This window comes from Podarcis bocagei (assembly GCF_964188305.1).
Source record: "Podarcis bocagei genome assembly, chromosome: 8".
NCBI classification, from domain to species: domain Eukaryota; kingdom Metazoa; phylum Chordata; class Lepidosauria; order Squamata; family Lacertidae; genus Podarcis; species Podarcis bocagei.
This window is the reverse complement of record NC_138133.1, coordinates 17,841,524-17,858,121: the sequence shown is the minus strand read 5'-3', so window position 1 is coordinate 17,858,121 and position 16,598 is coordinate 17,841,524. Positions and strand designations below refer to the sequence as shown.

Here is a 16,598-nt window from a genome sequence, read left to right as displayed (position 1 = left end):
CCAAGTTCAGAGGCTGTCTTTGAAGATCAATAGCAACCTAGCTTGGCTCTGTGAAATTAAAATGGAAACCCCAAGAGAGGTTGTTCTTGGGAGACTTCCAGTACTATTGTATTCTTCCCTTTTTTGCAGAGATGGAAATAGTAACATAGGCTTTCTCACAACGCCCCTACATTATCAGTGTTTGAAAGGGCTTGGGGAATCCATTATGAATGCAACCTCATTAAAAATGTAAACAAAACTATGGGAAAACAGAAGTTCCTGAAGAAATTAAATTAAAAAACAAACAAACCTGTTGGGAGTTCTAATGTTTGAACTGAACTGCAAGATAAACCACTTTGGGAATATAATTATTTTATTTGGGTGTTATCCTTTTCTATGCCCTTCTCGCTATCCTCTTATAGAGGGAAAAGAGGGAGGGGTGTTTCTAGGACTAAGGTGAAACTGTGACACCCCCTTGCTATTTTAGTTATTGGATGCTACATGCTAAGTAATCTTGTTACATTTATAGTATTGGAATATAGTTTTTTATATATATTGATAGTATTAGAAGTGTATATTCGCTTCTGACCAAACTAAGTCTCCTAGAGCAAAATATACATCAGGAGTCTTAGTTTGGTCAGTACGCCTTTCAACCGATGTCAGCGACTGGGCTCAATAACTGGTTCTGCCCCAACTCGGCTAGGTGACTGGATCACTTTCAGAGATTTTCCAATCCTGGAAAGCAGGTCCCAATGCACTGGACCCACAGCTGTGCATCGTGAGCACCAGTCTTATGCAGAGTATAAATAACGTGGAAGCTAGCTGTGAAGCGTAACTCGTCTTATTTCTAATAGCTACTACAAACTAACGAACTACTGGCTTACATGAGTGTTACATCTTCCACTCAGCCATCTAGTCACTATATAGATAAGACTCTCTCCACACACAGAGTCAGGAGCGGAAGAGTAGAAGAGCAGTTTCCGCCCCCTCCTTTCTCAAAACATCAGATCAGGAGATTCTGTCAATGGGAGGGGTGAAAATATCAACAGAATACACTTTCGGACTTAACCCAAAATACATTGCTTCTGGTAAATGAGCAACCAAGGCTGCTGGAGGGCCATGAAAATTTGTGTCCCAGGCTTTTTAGACTTCTCATGTACTATCTGAAACCAGAAAGGAGCATTGATTGCCAAATGTGAAATATATTGACATTATTTTCAGCTCTCCTATGCCACTAATCAGCCTCGGAGTCATTTAATCTAAGTCTGTCCAACTTGGGATTTATTGAACTGAGCCCTCCAGGTACAAGCACCCTGAAATCTAAGTCATTATTCCCCATATTGCAGGTGGGAAGGGGAGTGAGTGGTTTGCCTCAATTTACCTAGAGTCCCTGCTGAATATTCACCAGGAGATATTAACATTTTGTTGACAGTTTTACTCAGAAGAGAAGACAAAACATTTTATGTCATAGATCATGTAACTCCCTTTGCAAGTAATATTCAGGTTTCTATATAAGGCTGTGTTTTAATCTATGTCCTCCGCTACTGGAAAGCTCTCCTAGAGCCCAACTGCTGGTGAAGGAGATGGATTTGTGTACTGTACTAATGTTCAGTCTCAGGCTTGGCAACTAAGTAAGGAACAGCCCTGCTTTAGCTACATTATAATGTTGAACTGTGTTGCATTTAAATATAAGGTGGTGGGGGGGACATACAATGCCTATTGTATATTTTGTTGCATAATTTGTTTAAAATAAACAATAAATTTTCGGGGGGAAATGTGGCTCGTACAATTGAATAGGAGCAGGGCTCCCACCCCCTTGAAAAATAGGTGCCAGTACTCATTGTGAAGTTGTTACACTAAGTGTCAAACTTTTTAACACCCCCCAAAAAAGAGGTGCCAGTACTGCGTACCATTGAGTACCCCCTGGGGGGAAAAAACCTGAATAGGTGTAATTTACATCAGGCCTGATTTATAAGACACCGCTGGTTGAGTTCTTAACTTGTCTCGTTTTGTAGAGGCCTCTCTCCTATAGAGCGCCTTGATTTGATCCAAAATGTGATGATTCATACAATTTCTAGGCCTAAGCTGTACTATCTTGCTGCTGCTCTCACTTTTAGGTCTCCCCTTTGCCCCTTAGTAAATACCATCTCAAAGCCAAGATTTCCATTGCAAGCTTATAAAATCGCGTTTTAATCTTTAAACGCCCTGTTTATCTCCGAGACCTATTGCTACTATACATCTCAAGCTGTTCACTCAGATAAGCAACTGCAAGGGATCTGATATGTCCACAGTATGGATTTGAAGTCCTTGGGGCTCTGCGCTTTGAATGGCACTGTTTGACTTGTATGGCATCAGTTCCCAGCTGAAGTTTTGGGTTCTGCATTGCCTTTGGCGTTCAGTGCTCAAAGTGAGGAGTATTTTATTTATTTGTTTCCTGTATACTTTACAGAGACCTCCCCACACCTAGGTGCTTCGCAACCTCAGGATATATATATATATATATATATATATATATATATATATATATATATATGCAGGTTTTGGTGTCTTCGGGTGTCTTCCCGTGTAAGAGTTGGGGTGTCTAGGCGACGTTTCGACGAGGTCTCACTCGTCATCTTCAGGCTGGTGCTTTCGGCTTCTTGTTACTAGAACAGAGCAGGATCTCAGTGTTTGAGTTCCTATAAATACTGTTGAGGGGGTGTGGTGTATAGCCTCCAACGTTCTGGGCAGAGAGGAAGTTCCTAGGTTAATGTGCCTTTTCTTCTTTTGTTCATTAATTACTTGAGGGATATCTTGAGTGATTACTTGAGTGATATTCTGAGTACCACTATCAAATCTACTCCAAGACCCAACCTACCAACCTATAAAAACAGATCCCACCACCTATCTGGAAAAAACTACCAAATCCAAAATAAAAGCCTCTCCTATCAGTGAAGAAATCCAGCTAAGAATCATCCCCAGAGAAAAATCATCCAGATGCCCCAAACTCTACGGTCTCCCCAAGATACACAAAGAAGGAACACCACTCAGACCAATAGTCAGCTCCATAGGCTCACCTCTACAAAATCTCGCTAAATTTCTCGCTAAGCAACTTCAGCCCTATGCAGAATCTATCGCTTCACACGTTACAAACTCCTTCCAGTTCATAGAAACAATAAAGAAGCAAAACCTACATCCCGATGACCTACTTGTGAGCTTCGATGTTGTATCTCTCTTCACACAAGTGCCCATTAATGAAGCCTTGACAGCCATTCAAAACAAATACAATCCCCCCGAATACATCCTGGACCTGACCAACCACTGCCTAACCAACACGTACTTCATCCACAATGGACAAAGATACAAACAGATAGAAGGAGCACCTATGGGATCACCCCTCTCACCGGTCATCGCAAATCTGTACATGGAACACTTTGAAACCAATGCTTTAGACAAGTCGGAACACAAACCCAAACTTTGGCTCAGATATGTTGACGACACCTTTGTAATTTGGCCACACGGGAAGGAAAAACTAGATAGCTTCCTCACACATCTCAACAGCCTACACCCCAAAATACAATTCACTATGGAAATAGAAGCCAACAACCAACTTCCCTTCCTTGACGTCCTAATCTACAAAAAACCTGATGGCTCCCTAGGACACACTATCTACCGGAAAAAAACACACACCAACCGCTACTTACATGCACAATCACACCACCACCCTGCACAAATAAACTCCGTAGCCAAGACTCTCATCTCCAGAACCAAACGCCTGGCTGACAAAGACCACTTGACAACTGAGTTACAGAATCTCTCAAATGTGTTAATCGCCAACGGATACCAGCAAAACAGGGTTACGAAGCTAATCCAAAAAGAAACACCCCCCAAAAACCAAGACACAGAAGAAAACAATGGCATGGCCCTCCTTCCTTATATCAAGGGCACTACAGATAAAATTAGCAAAATCCTCCATAAACACAATATCAAAACAGCCTTTTGCACCAACCAAAAAATAGCCAATATCCTCAGAAACCCCAAAGATAAAATCCAGCTAGAAAACCAAGGGGTCTATGAAATACCCTGCAAAGTCTGCCCAGCCACGTACATTGGACAAACAAACAGACGAATAAATGCACGTATCGCAGAACACAAGAATGCCGTCAAAAAAGAAGAAAAAACTTCCTCTCTTTACCAACACATGAAAGAAACAGGACACGAAATTAATTTTGCAGATTCCAAATTGCTCTTTAACATGGAACATCACCACAAGAGAATAATCATGGAAGCCATCGAGATAGAGAAACACCCTCACAACATGAACAAGCGTGACGACACGTCCCGCCTGCCAGACATCTGGAAATTAGCCCTCCCCACAAAAACCGACACCAGAACCAGAGGCACACAGAACGCCATCTCCAATCAACCACACCAGACCCAAACCCAGACCCTCTCCACAGATAAATTACAGACACCATCCAGTAGCCAAACCATAGTGGCACCTCCGGATGCTGCACCCCCCTGCAATCCCTACACAGATCTGGCTGGCACAGGGCACAAAACCACAGCTCGCCCCTATACACGAAGCCAAGCCAGAGCACAACTAAGTGCAGTACAGCCATCTTCTCAGAAAAACTCTTTACAAGGTCAAGAGGTCAAGACACGAAAGCTTTAGCAACTAATCCACACCTAATGACCCTCCTAAGTGGTACTCAGAATATCACTCAAGTAATCACTCAAGATATCCCTCAAGTAATTAATGAACAAAAGAAGAAAAGGCACATTAACCTAGGAACTTCCTCTCTGCCCAGAACGTTGGAGGCTATACACCACACCCCCTCAACAGTATTTATAGGAACTCAAACACTGAGATCCTGCTCTGTTCTAGTAACAAGAAGCCGAAAGCACCAGCCTGAAGATGACGAGTGAGACCTCGTCGAAACGTCGCCTAGACACCCCAACTCTTACACGGGAAGACACCCGAAGACACCAAAACCTGCATTCCTGTACCCGTGAAAATCTACGAAAGCAAATATATATATATATATATATCCCTTCAGGCAGGATAAATTAATGAATAAATAGTAGAAATTTCATTAGTGAACAAAGAAAGTTTAAATTACAGTACCAGAGGGTGCACTTGAGCTGTGACCTTGCTTTACATAATGGTCTAAAGCTCCCATTTTTTGTCTGCTTTATTGCTGTAGCACTGAGTAGTTGTTTTAAATGGGCACCAAGCATCGCATGCATGTTTGTGTTTCCAGAGCTGCAGGAGTGGCCATGAGAGTGAACTTCATTCTGCTTTCCTGCCAGGACTGTAGAGTATGCCCTCCCCCGCCCCAATTATCCTAGCCAATGACAAACATTCATGGTGTTTGTGTTCATTTATATCATACCTCAAATGAACGGTGACTAGCTTCTGTATTTTCAGGCTATACCATATGTGGGGGGTCTATACAAATGTTTGCATCACTCAACAGTAAGGCCTCTGTGTATCTGGAGCAAACACACTCCGGTGCTGGAGGCATCCGCCTGAGGTATCCAAAAGGGAAGGGTGGCTGGAGAAGTCCAGAGCATGGATGAGGAGTTGAAGGGCTTGGGCTGCAAAGAGTTGCAGTCCATAGTTGAAGGCCAGAGGAAGATGGCACCTCAGAGTTGGACAGAAACGGGGAGCCTACTGTAAAAGATGGAGCAAAGGGGACTTAGAAGTGTGTGAGAGCATGCAAGGAGAGCAACTGGCACCTTACCAAATCAGTCCTGAATGAAAAGGTGGTGGTTCTGGGAATGTTGAGGCTAGTAGGAGAGGATATATTGATTACTATTATCCTTCCTCACTCACGCTAGTGAGCCTGTAGCAGAGCACATTCCCATGTACATAGCAGGAAGCCAGTTGATTGGATTCATGAGAATCACTTGAGTTAAGCAATTCAGTCTGGCTTGTCCAGATTGGATTTGTTCCTGGTAAGTCCCCTTCTGTTCCCCTTTAAAACAATAATGACACAGTAATCTTCTTTTAAAGTAATGATAAGGTTTACTTACATCCATTCCACAGTGTGATTCAGAAGGCAGGCTTTAGCTTGTAGTTACAGTTACAGAGAAAATGTGTGGGTTCATCCTCTTGTGAGGAATGAGCCCATGTGCTGCTGGCTGACAGCCAGCACACCACAAAAAGGCATCAATATAGTCAAGAGAGTGAGAGAGTCAAGAGAAAAGGGCATCAAGAGAAAGATGGCAGCATGACCAGCCCTTTTATAGGATCTCCCTGTTGGGAAATAGTTCCATTACACCTTAAAAAGGAAACAGGCTGTTGTGTGTCACATGCCTGTTTACTTCCTGCTCGCTGGGAGTTTCCGTTTTGTATATAGCTTTTGTTCCGGCTGTTTTCCTGGACACGGAGGCAAGCAGTCATGTTTTTCCTTTGTTCTGATCTACGTTGAATAAAGCTGTAAATATAGTCTCCTGTCTGAAGCTTCCATTGTGGAGACTGCTGAAAAGGGTGTGCACAAGTCTTAGAATGTCTCTGAGGCTCGTGTCGCTAATTGACTGGTGCTGTTCCACCGGAGACCGGTGATCATCTGGAGGCGACTTGGAGGCCCACCTGATGCCTCCGTCTCCCTGGCAGTATCCCAACACTCCCAGGGTCACGCCCATCTACCTAGTCACACACAGGGGAAGGATGCTTCCGACCAGGTGTGACAGGAAGTCCTCCTGGCTGGAGCAACAATCCACTGTGTGTCCACTTTGGGCAAACAGGAAATGTTGTATTTGACTGCTTTTGTGATGTTACATCCCACAGTGGTCCCTTGTGTTCCTGCTGAATTGGTGCTGGGGCGGTAACCAGGCAAAGGGGTGCAGCAGAAGGGAAAACATGAGGCTTGCATACCTGCTGAATTTGGTGAGGTGAGAAACGTGGAGATTGGCGTGTAACAGTATTTTAACCAATCCCACCCCAATTTCTTTGCTAACCAAAGCTAGAATATTCTGCTGAGGCAATGGAAAGCTTGATTTGAGTCCTTCTAATGCGCCTACATTGTAAATGTGTTTCTAATAAGTCAAGGACAAGATGAAAGATCAGAAAAGTAGTGAATAATATAATAGTATTGAGCTAAAATCCTCTTGGCTTGTACAGATGTATGTACAATTTGTTCTGTTCTGCTTCCCGGTCTTGGTGCCAGTGGGATCTCCCAGACTTTGCATCCTTTCTCAGCCTTGCCTTTGGAAGGTCTGCATTTTCATTCAAGGTGTGAAAGGCTTATACCTTGATGCATCAGTTTGAATAAGTGCGGAAAGCTCTCATAATGCAGGTAGGTCTTTTCCCTCCTGCAGTTCTCTTGCTGTATCTCTAGGGTGCTTAGCATTCTGTTTCTTGTCAAGGCATTTGGTTCTGTTGTGGTGTTAACTAAATTCTTCCTACGGGTCTGTGGGAAAAGACAACTGAGTGATTTCGCAAGTTGTAATAGCAGCCGAGAAATCATTAGCAGTTTCTAAATCAACAGCTTTGAAAATACATCATCCTGATAAAACACAATAGCCTGAGTGAAAGACACACATTAACGAGCAATACATAACAAGCTTAATTCTCCTTGGAGATATTTGCTTTTTAATCCCATGAAACCCCTGTCTGCTTCTGCTTGTGTAACTGAAAACGCTATGCAACTAATAAGCTTTACAGAGTAAATGATTTTTTGTGTGTAGCCTAAAGCTACTTATGACACCTGAAGAATTAATAACAGTTGCTGGAATAGGTCAGCTCAGAGTCAGATGCTCCCAGCTTTCTTTAAAACCGGGCAGGGCATTTTTAAAATGCAGTACCTCCCACTCTACTGAAGTTATATTGTGTCTGGTAATAATGATGGTTGTTAAGTGCTAGCAAAGAAGTGTGATGATAAAGACACTCCAGCAGAAATATAGCTAATGGCGAACAGTGGGAGAGCTGGGTATTAAAAAAAGGCTGTTTTGTCGGCACAGAAACAGCCAGCACTCTAATATAGCAGTTTGAAAATCAAAAAAGTGCTGGAACTGGTCAAAGGCCTTGGTCATATGTTAACTGATCGTAGGGTGAGGAAATCCTAGCGGATTACAACACCACAGCTACATTCACATAGCCATACTATTCAGGTTGCAATCCGAATAACTTCCATTTTTCTGCTCTTGGATGCTATTCTGTTATTTTTAGGGGAAGGTGCAGACCGTTAATTGCACTGAAAAAGTCATTAGATTTCACAGACCCTCCAAGCGTCTCTATTTTTCAAGGACATTCCCAGATTTACAGAAGCCGTTCTGATTTCTGATTTGATCCTGGAATGTCCCACTTTTCATTAGGATGTCTCTATTTTCATTGGACAAATGTTGGAGGGTATGTGATGGTGTGTAAAAAAGATAGGTCTATATCAGGCTTATAACTAAGGGTGTTCATCCGATTTGGGAGTGCCTATGAAAAGTATTTAGAAAGTTTCAAAGCCGACCCAGAATACAACAGCAGGGATTACTGATATGTACTAGGTAGGGAACAATCATACTAGCCTGTTTATCAGAGTACTGTTGTGGTTATCATTTAGTTTTGGTGCCCAACTCAAAATGCTTGAGTTGACCATTACAGCCCTAAATTTCCTCGTTCTTGATATCCAATGGAATCTCTCTTCCCTGTGAGATCTTCAAGAGAGGTCTTGCTATGGATGCCCCACCATGTAAGAAACTGGGTGGTCCCCACATCCAATACCTTCTTGACAGTGATTCCATCCTTATATAACTCTTTGGCCAGAGTAGCACACCTGCTGAGTTCTGCAAAAAAAGATTGTTTAAATCTTTTTATTCAGGTTGGCATTTGGTACTGCAAGAGAAGCTGACCACTTTATTTTGTGGACTGGTTTCTTTTCTTTCTTTTTTTAACTTTAAAAAATGGAGTTGCATAATTAATTGCTTTCCACTGTTTTTGGAGCCTTTGGTTCTCTGTTATAACAACATTTTTTAAATAATGTAAAACTTATTTATTGATTATTTGGAATTGCATGGAATCTTTCACAAGCTTTTTGTAAGGTTCTATGAGAATCTCAGTTATAGAGGGGAGCATAAATTTCAGAAGTAAAATACAATTATATTAACTGAGGGGTTTTTTTAAATGAAACTGTAATAAGTTGTCCTAACAGTTTATTTTTAGAGGAGAACCTCAACTATCAGAATATTCAACTTAAAATGATTTCCCCTCTTGGCATTCAATTATTTCACACAATAAATTTCCACAGATGGGAGGGTGAATCTTGCAATAGATAAAGAGTCTTGATAAGCTGGGTCACTTTTTGTGTTATGTTTAAAAAGATTTCAGAATAACTGATTCTTGTCAACACCATGAAGTTAAAAGTAAATAGTATTTAAAAGAACTACTAAGAGTTTACTGAAATCAACATATTTCAATTCCTGAACAAAACTCCGTCACTTTCTGTTATCTTACTTTGCCCACAAAAGGAATAGGTGAATTCTAATGACGGTGTGAGATGTCAGATGTGGGGGAAACTAAAAATGCAAAGTTCCCCCACTCCAATATTGGCAAAAACTATTGGAGTTTTGCAACTTTCTGACTAGTTGCAAGACCTTAGCCAGACCATCAGAGTAAACGCAAAGTTCACAAAAGCAATTGGCAACTTGGCTGCAGACAGGATGGACGAAGCAGGAACCAGGAACTTGTAGTTAGGTGTTTATTATATACAGTGGACTATTTACAGGAACCGAACAGAACACAGATCTTTGACTTGCTCTCTCATACACGACTCACAACTCCTACACTGACACTCGAACTACGTACACTGAACGAACACTGTTAGTAGGCCATTAATCATTATTCCCGTGAGAGAGCTTGACCAATCATGGAGCTGTCTCTATGCCTCTGTATCACCAGGCAGACTTACTCCTTCACATTGCCTTGGCTGTCTGCCAAACCCTAACTGACTCTGTGTGAGTAAGTACACGTATTCAGATTCCCAACACAAAATCTGTCCCTAGCTTGAGTTAGGTCCAGCACATTTTAAACTGGGCTTCACCCCATCTGAGTCTCTGTTTAGAGATTAGCCATGGACAGTAACCCAAAGTGAATTGGGAGTCAAGAACCCATAACTATGGGGCAAAGCTGTTAATCAGGACTGTCACGTGAGGATGAAAAGGAACACCAGAAGTCAGAAGCAATGAGCTCCATGTTAAAAGTAAAAGACAAACTAGGAGGCTGGACTGAGGAAGTAGTCAGTAGTCAGCACCAAAGAACAATTCAGGAGGCAGGATCAGAGAAAGCCAAAATCTAGGAGCACTGGAACATGCTAGAGCTTGGGAAGCTCTTGTTGCTCTAGCAAAGCAGAACTTTTAGATGTTTTCTAGACCTTCTTGTCCAAGATGATCCTACCAGGGACACATTTAGGTCTGTGCAAGTGCTGAGCCGAGGGGGTGCTGTTGGAAATTCCTAGAGTCCTCCCACCTCCTTCCCAAAGCCTAGTTACTTCTTTTTCTCAGCTTTGGGAAGGAGGTGGAGGGGCCACAGAACCCTATCAGAGCCCCTGTGCCCTCTTCCCAAAGCTGGACACCTCCTTATTCACCTTTGGGGAGGCAGCATGAGAGCTGGGAAGGACAATTCTGGCCTCACACAGGGCACTATAGTACCCAAGTCCACCACGGATCTAACCATTAACCTGGGTGGACAGTTGAGATTTTGAGAATACTGTGCAGCCTGGATAGTAGCCTTGGCATGCAGTTCAGTGTCCCATCACATGGGGCAACTGCACAGAAATCTGTAGGTTTCCAGTTTGAACTCCTGACAAACTCTTAACCTCGCACAGTCCTGACTGTCAGTTTCCCCCATATTTCCTCAAAAAAACCTTACCTCATGGGAAGAGAAAGGAGTAACAGACAGCAGGGAAGTCTCGATTACTTGCAAGAGAAGCCCTGAAAGGCTTCTTCTTGACTGGAAATGATCAGTAGAGAGTCATTGCCACTTGAGGAGATGGTGGGGCTTTTCATGGGGGGGGGGGACCTCCAAGAGAAGATTTTGACAGGAGTGTGTGAGAAGCCCAAATACTTTTCAGGATAAGCCGAATGGGATTCACAGATCAGTAATGCATTCACTTCAGTAGCTCCTGGTACCAGTCCAGAATCTTCTCTGTGCTTGTGCTTCCTTGTATTATTATTTTTTTTATTTAAAGGAGACAGCTCTTTTAAACTACAATTGTTACTATTTAGCAAGAGTGGTCTGCTTTTGATATATATCCCTGTTGAAACCATGTCAGAATTTCAATGGGGGAGGGTTTGTTTATTGTCTGTCGTCGTTAGCCTGAATTTCAGGGGTTGCCAACATTTTTGGACCAGTTGGCACATTTTGAGAAAGTGCTGTGCATACCAGTCACAAAATGTCTTCCTTAGGAATGTGACATAACACAAATGGCTCCTGGGGCAGGGGACATGGCATAACACAGAATAAGAGAGAGAGCAGTCATTGCTGTTCCCCTTTGCCACCGCCCCTGGACAACCGCATACTTGCTGAGGTATGTCATCTACGTCATGCTGGTTTTTGTTGTGGAGATCACACAACATTGATGACACCCAATCATCAATACTGTTGCAGTCCACAAGGAACCTTCTCCAGTACATATATATATATATATATATATAGCCCCATCACACCTACTTTTGCACATGCACACATTTGCCTTACAAATACAGATCACAGACATCTCTCTCTCTCACACACACACGAGGCACACACTCATACATCTCTCTTGGCCCAAGTGAATCTCTCCTCCCAGTCCGCACATATAAACAGACCACTGTAATGGAACTTGTGAAAGAACACCAAGGTATCAATAAGTTACTATAGCATGCTGAAGCTTTCCCAACAGCTTCAAACACAGGCTAGCAACCCCTTATCTGTTGTTTATAGATAAGAGGAGCTTTAAGGCCAACACCAGGGGCACCAACTCCTGGGGGCCCTGCCCTTTTGGGAGCCCAAATATTTTTTCGGGAGGGGCCGAGCCTCTCCAAGGTCCAAAAAACGTGGCGGTGAAGCATGGAGTCACGTGTCATGAGGCTCTAGTGACTGGCTCTTTCTCCTTCTGCCACGGAGGGGTGGAGGGTCGAAGCAGCCTCCCAGTGATGGCAGTGCCATGAGGAGGCAAAGGAGGAGCTGCCCACAATTGGGCTGCCCACAGCAGCTGCTGTGTTCTGCTCCACTCCTGGCTCTTTCCGATGTCATGTGCATGATGTTGCCCCTCCAATTGCCCTCATAAGAGGCACCTTTGGCCAACATCTACTGGCTTTCCCAGGGCTTTGCATTTTGCTTGGCAGATTCTCAAGGCCCAACAACCCAGCTGCCTTATCCGATGCGTCTGAATAGCCTCTGTTGCTGCTGAGAGTTGTATTTCAAAACCTCTGGAGCACACCAGGTTGGTGAAGACTGGTATAGATGACACTGTACTAGATGGACCATTGGGTCTGACTTGTTAGAAGGCAGTTGGCAAGCTGTCCAGGCACACAACAACAAGCCTATTCAAAGACCACATTGCACACAGATTGTTACCATCTGTTAACAATCTCAAAGCAGAGAAAGAAAAAAAATGTCTGAATCTGCCATTTGTCAACCCCGGCAATATGGCATGGATAAGGGAGGAAGCTTTCTCGAGCAGCAAACTTTACAAAATAAAATGTAAGCTATTTCTATGGGCATGGAAACCAGAAGTAACCAGAACAAATGCAAGGATGCTAAGCCTGACAAGTATCAGTAATCAGAGTTTGCATAACAGGCAGGCGTATGCTCAGAGTTGGACTAAAACCCACATGGAATAATTGTTCATGAGGACAATCCAATGTGAGTATCAAAGTAATGCAAAATTAGGGACCAGGTAACACATTGCCGCCACCCCCCCAAAAGTTGCTATGTAACTGCAAAGGATGTCAAGCATTTCATTCATCTGGAAATGGAGTAGACACCAGTATGCTTCTCAATGAACAAAAGCGAGAAAGACAGCAATTCAGATGACACTTATATAATAGGCTGGTACCTTTTCTATTGGAAAATAAAGAACAGGGATATATGACAGACAGATTCTCTGCAGTCCTCAACAATTGCAGAAAGCAGCAAGAAGCGGAAATCACCCATGCCAAGAAGAAGAAGAAAGTAACTTTATTCTGTAGTGGTGTTTGCCATATGACACTTACAGAAAAAGATGAGCAGTAGCAAAACTGGGCCAAAAAATGTCAGGGCATGAAAGTGGCAAGAAAGCCAGAGCTATTCTGCAGTTCATTCTAAGACTGTAGCTAAGGTCACACCATATTTTTAAAAGCCTTTGACTTTGAAGAATCCTAGGACCTGTAGTTTACTAAGGACATTGAGAACTGTAGCTCTGTGAGAATTCCCAGGATTCTTTGAGGGAAGCCATGTTCTTAAAATAAATGGTGTGGATGTGTTAAGATCCCCGTGGCCTCAGGATCAACCAGTCCCCATCTCTTCTTTTGCTTCGTCTGAGGAGTTCTGAAGCACTCAAAAGCTTACACACCATTTTGTCACATTTTGGTTGGCCTGATAAAGATATTGTCCTCATGGAAATTGCTCCTCGGGGAGATTTTACATTCATAAAAAGCCCCCCCCCCCAGTTTTTGAATTCTCCCCCTTGTAAACTTAGGCTACCTCTTGAAGCCCCCAACCTATAGGCTGTAATCTATTCTACAGTCGTGAATATATAGCCAACAATGTGCAAGAACCTATGGATTCAGGCAATAATCCCACAGTGGCATTAGAAGAAGAATAGACAGGACCACACACTGATTACCCTCCTAAAGCCACATACAGGGAAACACAAACAGTTCTGTCTGAAATCCTTTCTTCCCAGATCACTTTGAGATTATGTGGCAGTAAGAGTGCAGTTGGGGCTGGGGTGGGGGAATGCAGATGGGACCCCCACCAAGCTGCAGAGAAATATATTTATCGAGCCTCACCAGTGGTGTAGCGTGGGTTGTCAGCACCCGGGGCAAGGCAAGTAATTTGCGCCCCCTAACCCGTGGATTTGCTCCCCCTAACCCGTGGATTTGTGCCCCCTAACCCTAACCCCCAGATGTTGTGCCCGGTGCCGCCGGCACCCCCTGCACCCCCCACGCTACGCCACTGAGCCTCACACATTTTGAACATGTTCCTCAGAGGCTCTCCTAGGAATGAACTGTTAGGATATTTCCGTTCCACCTTAAAAGGGAGCAGGTTTTCTGTAAGAGTCTGCGCATGTCCTGATCACAGGATGTTTTTGTTCTGCTATTCCTTTCGATTTCAGACGGCCAGAGATGCTGACACAGAACGGTCACGTTTTCTTTTGTTCTGTTAAACGCTAAATAAAGTCTGTAAATTATGCTCTCCTGCGGTGCAAGCTTTTGACTGTGCTTTCTGCTGAAAGAGGGTGCACCAAGCCTTGGAATGTGGCTAGGAATTTCTAAGGCTTTGTGCCCCTAACTGTTGGATCTGCGTGACTACGGGAGGCCGATGGACGTCCAGAACTCCGGCTTGGGGCTCAGATGGACGTTATCTCCCTGGCAGTTTCCCAACAACAAGGTTTCGGGCCCAGATTCACGGCACCTACAGGAGAGTAAATGCTGCAACAGACTGCGTTTGAGGTATGTGGGGAAAGCGAAAGAAAAAAAGGGACGCTTTTCTGTTGTACCTCGCAAGGAGTCTTTGATCTCCGGCAGATTAATTGGCCTGGGAGCCGAGCCAAAAAGGCTTCGTGATTAATAGCTGCCAAGATAAGGAGTCTTTGAAGGCATAGGGCTCACGGCTCAAGTAAAAAGCTGAGATGGATCTCTTACAGACCTCAGAAACTGCTCAGTGTCCTAAGTTGGATGGGCAGAATTATGAAACCTGGGCAAAATGGTGTGAGACTTTGCTGCGTCAGTTTGGGGTGTGGCATGTTGTTTCTGAAGCCCCCCCAGTTCCTCTGACAGAGAGATGGAAATCGCATGATTCGAGAGCGATGGACGTAATAGTCCTATCCGTATCTCTTGAGGAAATTAAGACGCTGGCTGGCAACACCACTGCACGTGGAATGTGGACTGCTTTGAAAAAAGCTCATTTGCCAGTAATCCCAGCCCAGAGTTTGACTGCATCGGAGGTCCTAGCTGTTTCCCAGAATGCGGGTGATTGCAGGGATGCTGAGGGCACCGGTTGCAAGCTGCAGGGGGAGCTGACCGTCACATCATCCCAGGCAGCATTCCAGCCTCCAGGGGGAGCCAAGGAGTCGGCAGCTGAGAGCTCTGGTTCTCGTGAGAACCAAGGTCATCGCCTTTGCAGAGGCCGGAAAGGCAAAGGTAAACAGAGCCAGACGCAGACGTCTGCAGATGGCCAGGAGCAGAGGGAGGGTGAAGAGCCCGCGCCAAACAAAGCGATGTTTGCTGGCACAGCTTCACCAAAGGCTAAAGGCACGTCTGCTGACCAGAAGCAGGGGGGCAAGCTGCAAAAGCCCACGCCAGTGGAAAGCAAGGTTTTGCTTGCTGGCACTGCTTCACCAAAGGCTAAAGGCACGTCTGATGGCCAGGAGCAGCAGGGGGGCAAGCTGCAAAAGCCCACACCACTGCAAAACAAGGGTTTGCTTGCTGTAAAGACTGCTCCAACAGCCAAAGGCAAATTTATTGTTGATTCAGGTGCGAATCGCCACGTCTCGAAGGACCGCCATCTCTTTATCTCCTTCAAGCCTCAGGAAGGTGAGATCCACCTGGCTGATGGAAGGACGTTGCAAATTGCAGGAGAAGGGACTGTGAAACTTGCAAGTTTGCACACAACCATCAGCGGTGTACTATATGTTCCAGGAGCTGCAAGCAACTTGTTGAGCGTCCCACAGCTTACTGGGCGTGGTTTTCAGATTTCCTTCAAGAGGAGCGTCTGTGTCATCAGTAAAGGCAAAGAGGACTATTTGCATGCAAAGTTTATGGATGGTTTGTTCCATATAACTTATGACGACACTGCTGTTGTGTCTAATGCTGATTCTTGTTGTGTTGCACAAACTAACAAAGTTCTTCATGCAGGTTGCATTCACGATGCGCATCGAAGGTTTGGTCACCTCTCTTGGAAGGCACTAGCCAAGATGCCAGAGGTGGTTGAGGGTTTAAACATCAAACCCTGTAAATTTCACATGAAATGTGTATCTTGTGCAGAGAACAAGGTGAAGGTTGCTCCAAAAGGCAAGGAGTCTAGCAGGCAGGCTTCCAAACCCTACCAGCTAGTGCATGCAGACCTGGTTGGTCCACTTGCGCCCTCTATAGGAGGAACAAGGTACTTCATGATTCTGATTGATTCTTTTTCCAGGTACATTCATGTGTATTTGCTCGAACAGAAATCGCAAGTGTTTCCGAAGTTTAAGGCGTTCTGTGCTTGGTTGGAGAATGTGCACGGTAAACGTATTTCTTGTTTGTTTACTGATCGGGGCGGGGAGTTCACTTCTCAGCAGTTTGAAGCTTTCCTGACTGAGAAGGGAATCCAGCATGACATGTCAACGCCCAGATCGCCATGGATGAATGGGCTTGCGGAGAGAGCAAATCAGACATTGCTGCAAGGAATCAAGACCTTGTTGCATGATGCCAATCTCCCTGATAAGTTTTGGGGGGAGGCTCTGGGGAATTTGGTTTACACCGTT

The 16,598-nt window shown here is 44.2% G+C and overlaps 1 protein-coding gene across 1 annotated transcript in view; it reads left to right on the top strand.

Moving 5' to 3' along the window:
- LOC308593616 (uncharacterized protein) overlaps nt 1-5,175 on the top strand; it is a gene marked incomplete at its 3' end in the record, with an annotated part of 548,845 nt that extends 543,670 nt beyond the window's left edge. The window contains exons 2-3 of the mRNA XM_081206066.1: nt 3,204-4,296; nt 5,166-5,175. Coding sequence (XP_081062192.1) covers nt 3,344-4,296; nt 5,166-5,175 — 963 coding nt within the window. The 5' untranslated portion in view covers nt 3,204-3,343. The remainder of the gene's footprint in view (nt 1-3,203; nt 4,297-5,165) is intronic.
- Between the last annotated feature and the right edge of the window lie 11,423 nt (nt 5,176-16,598).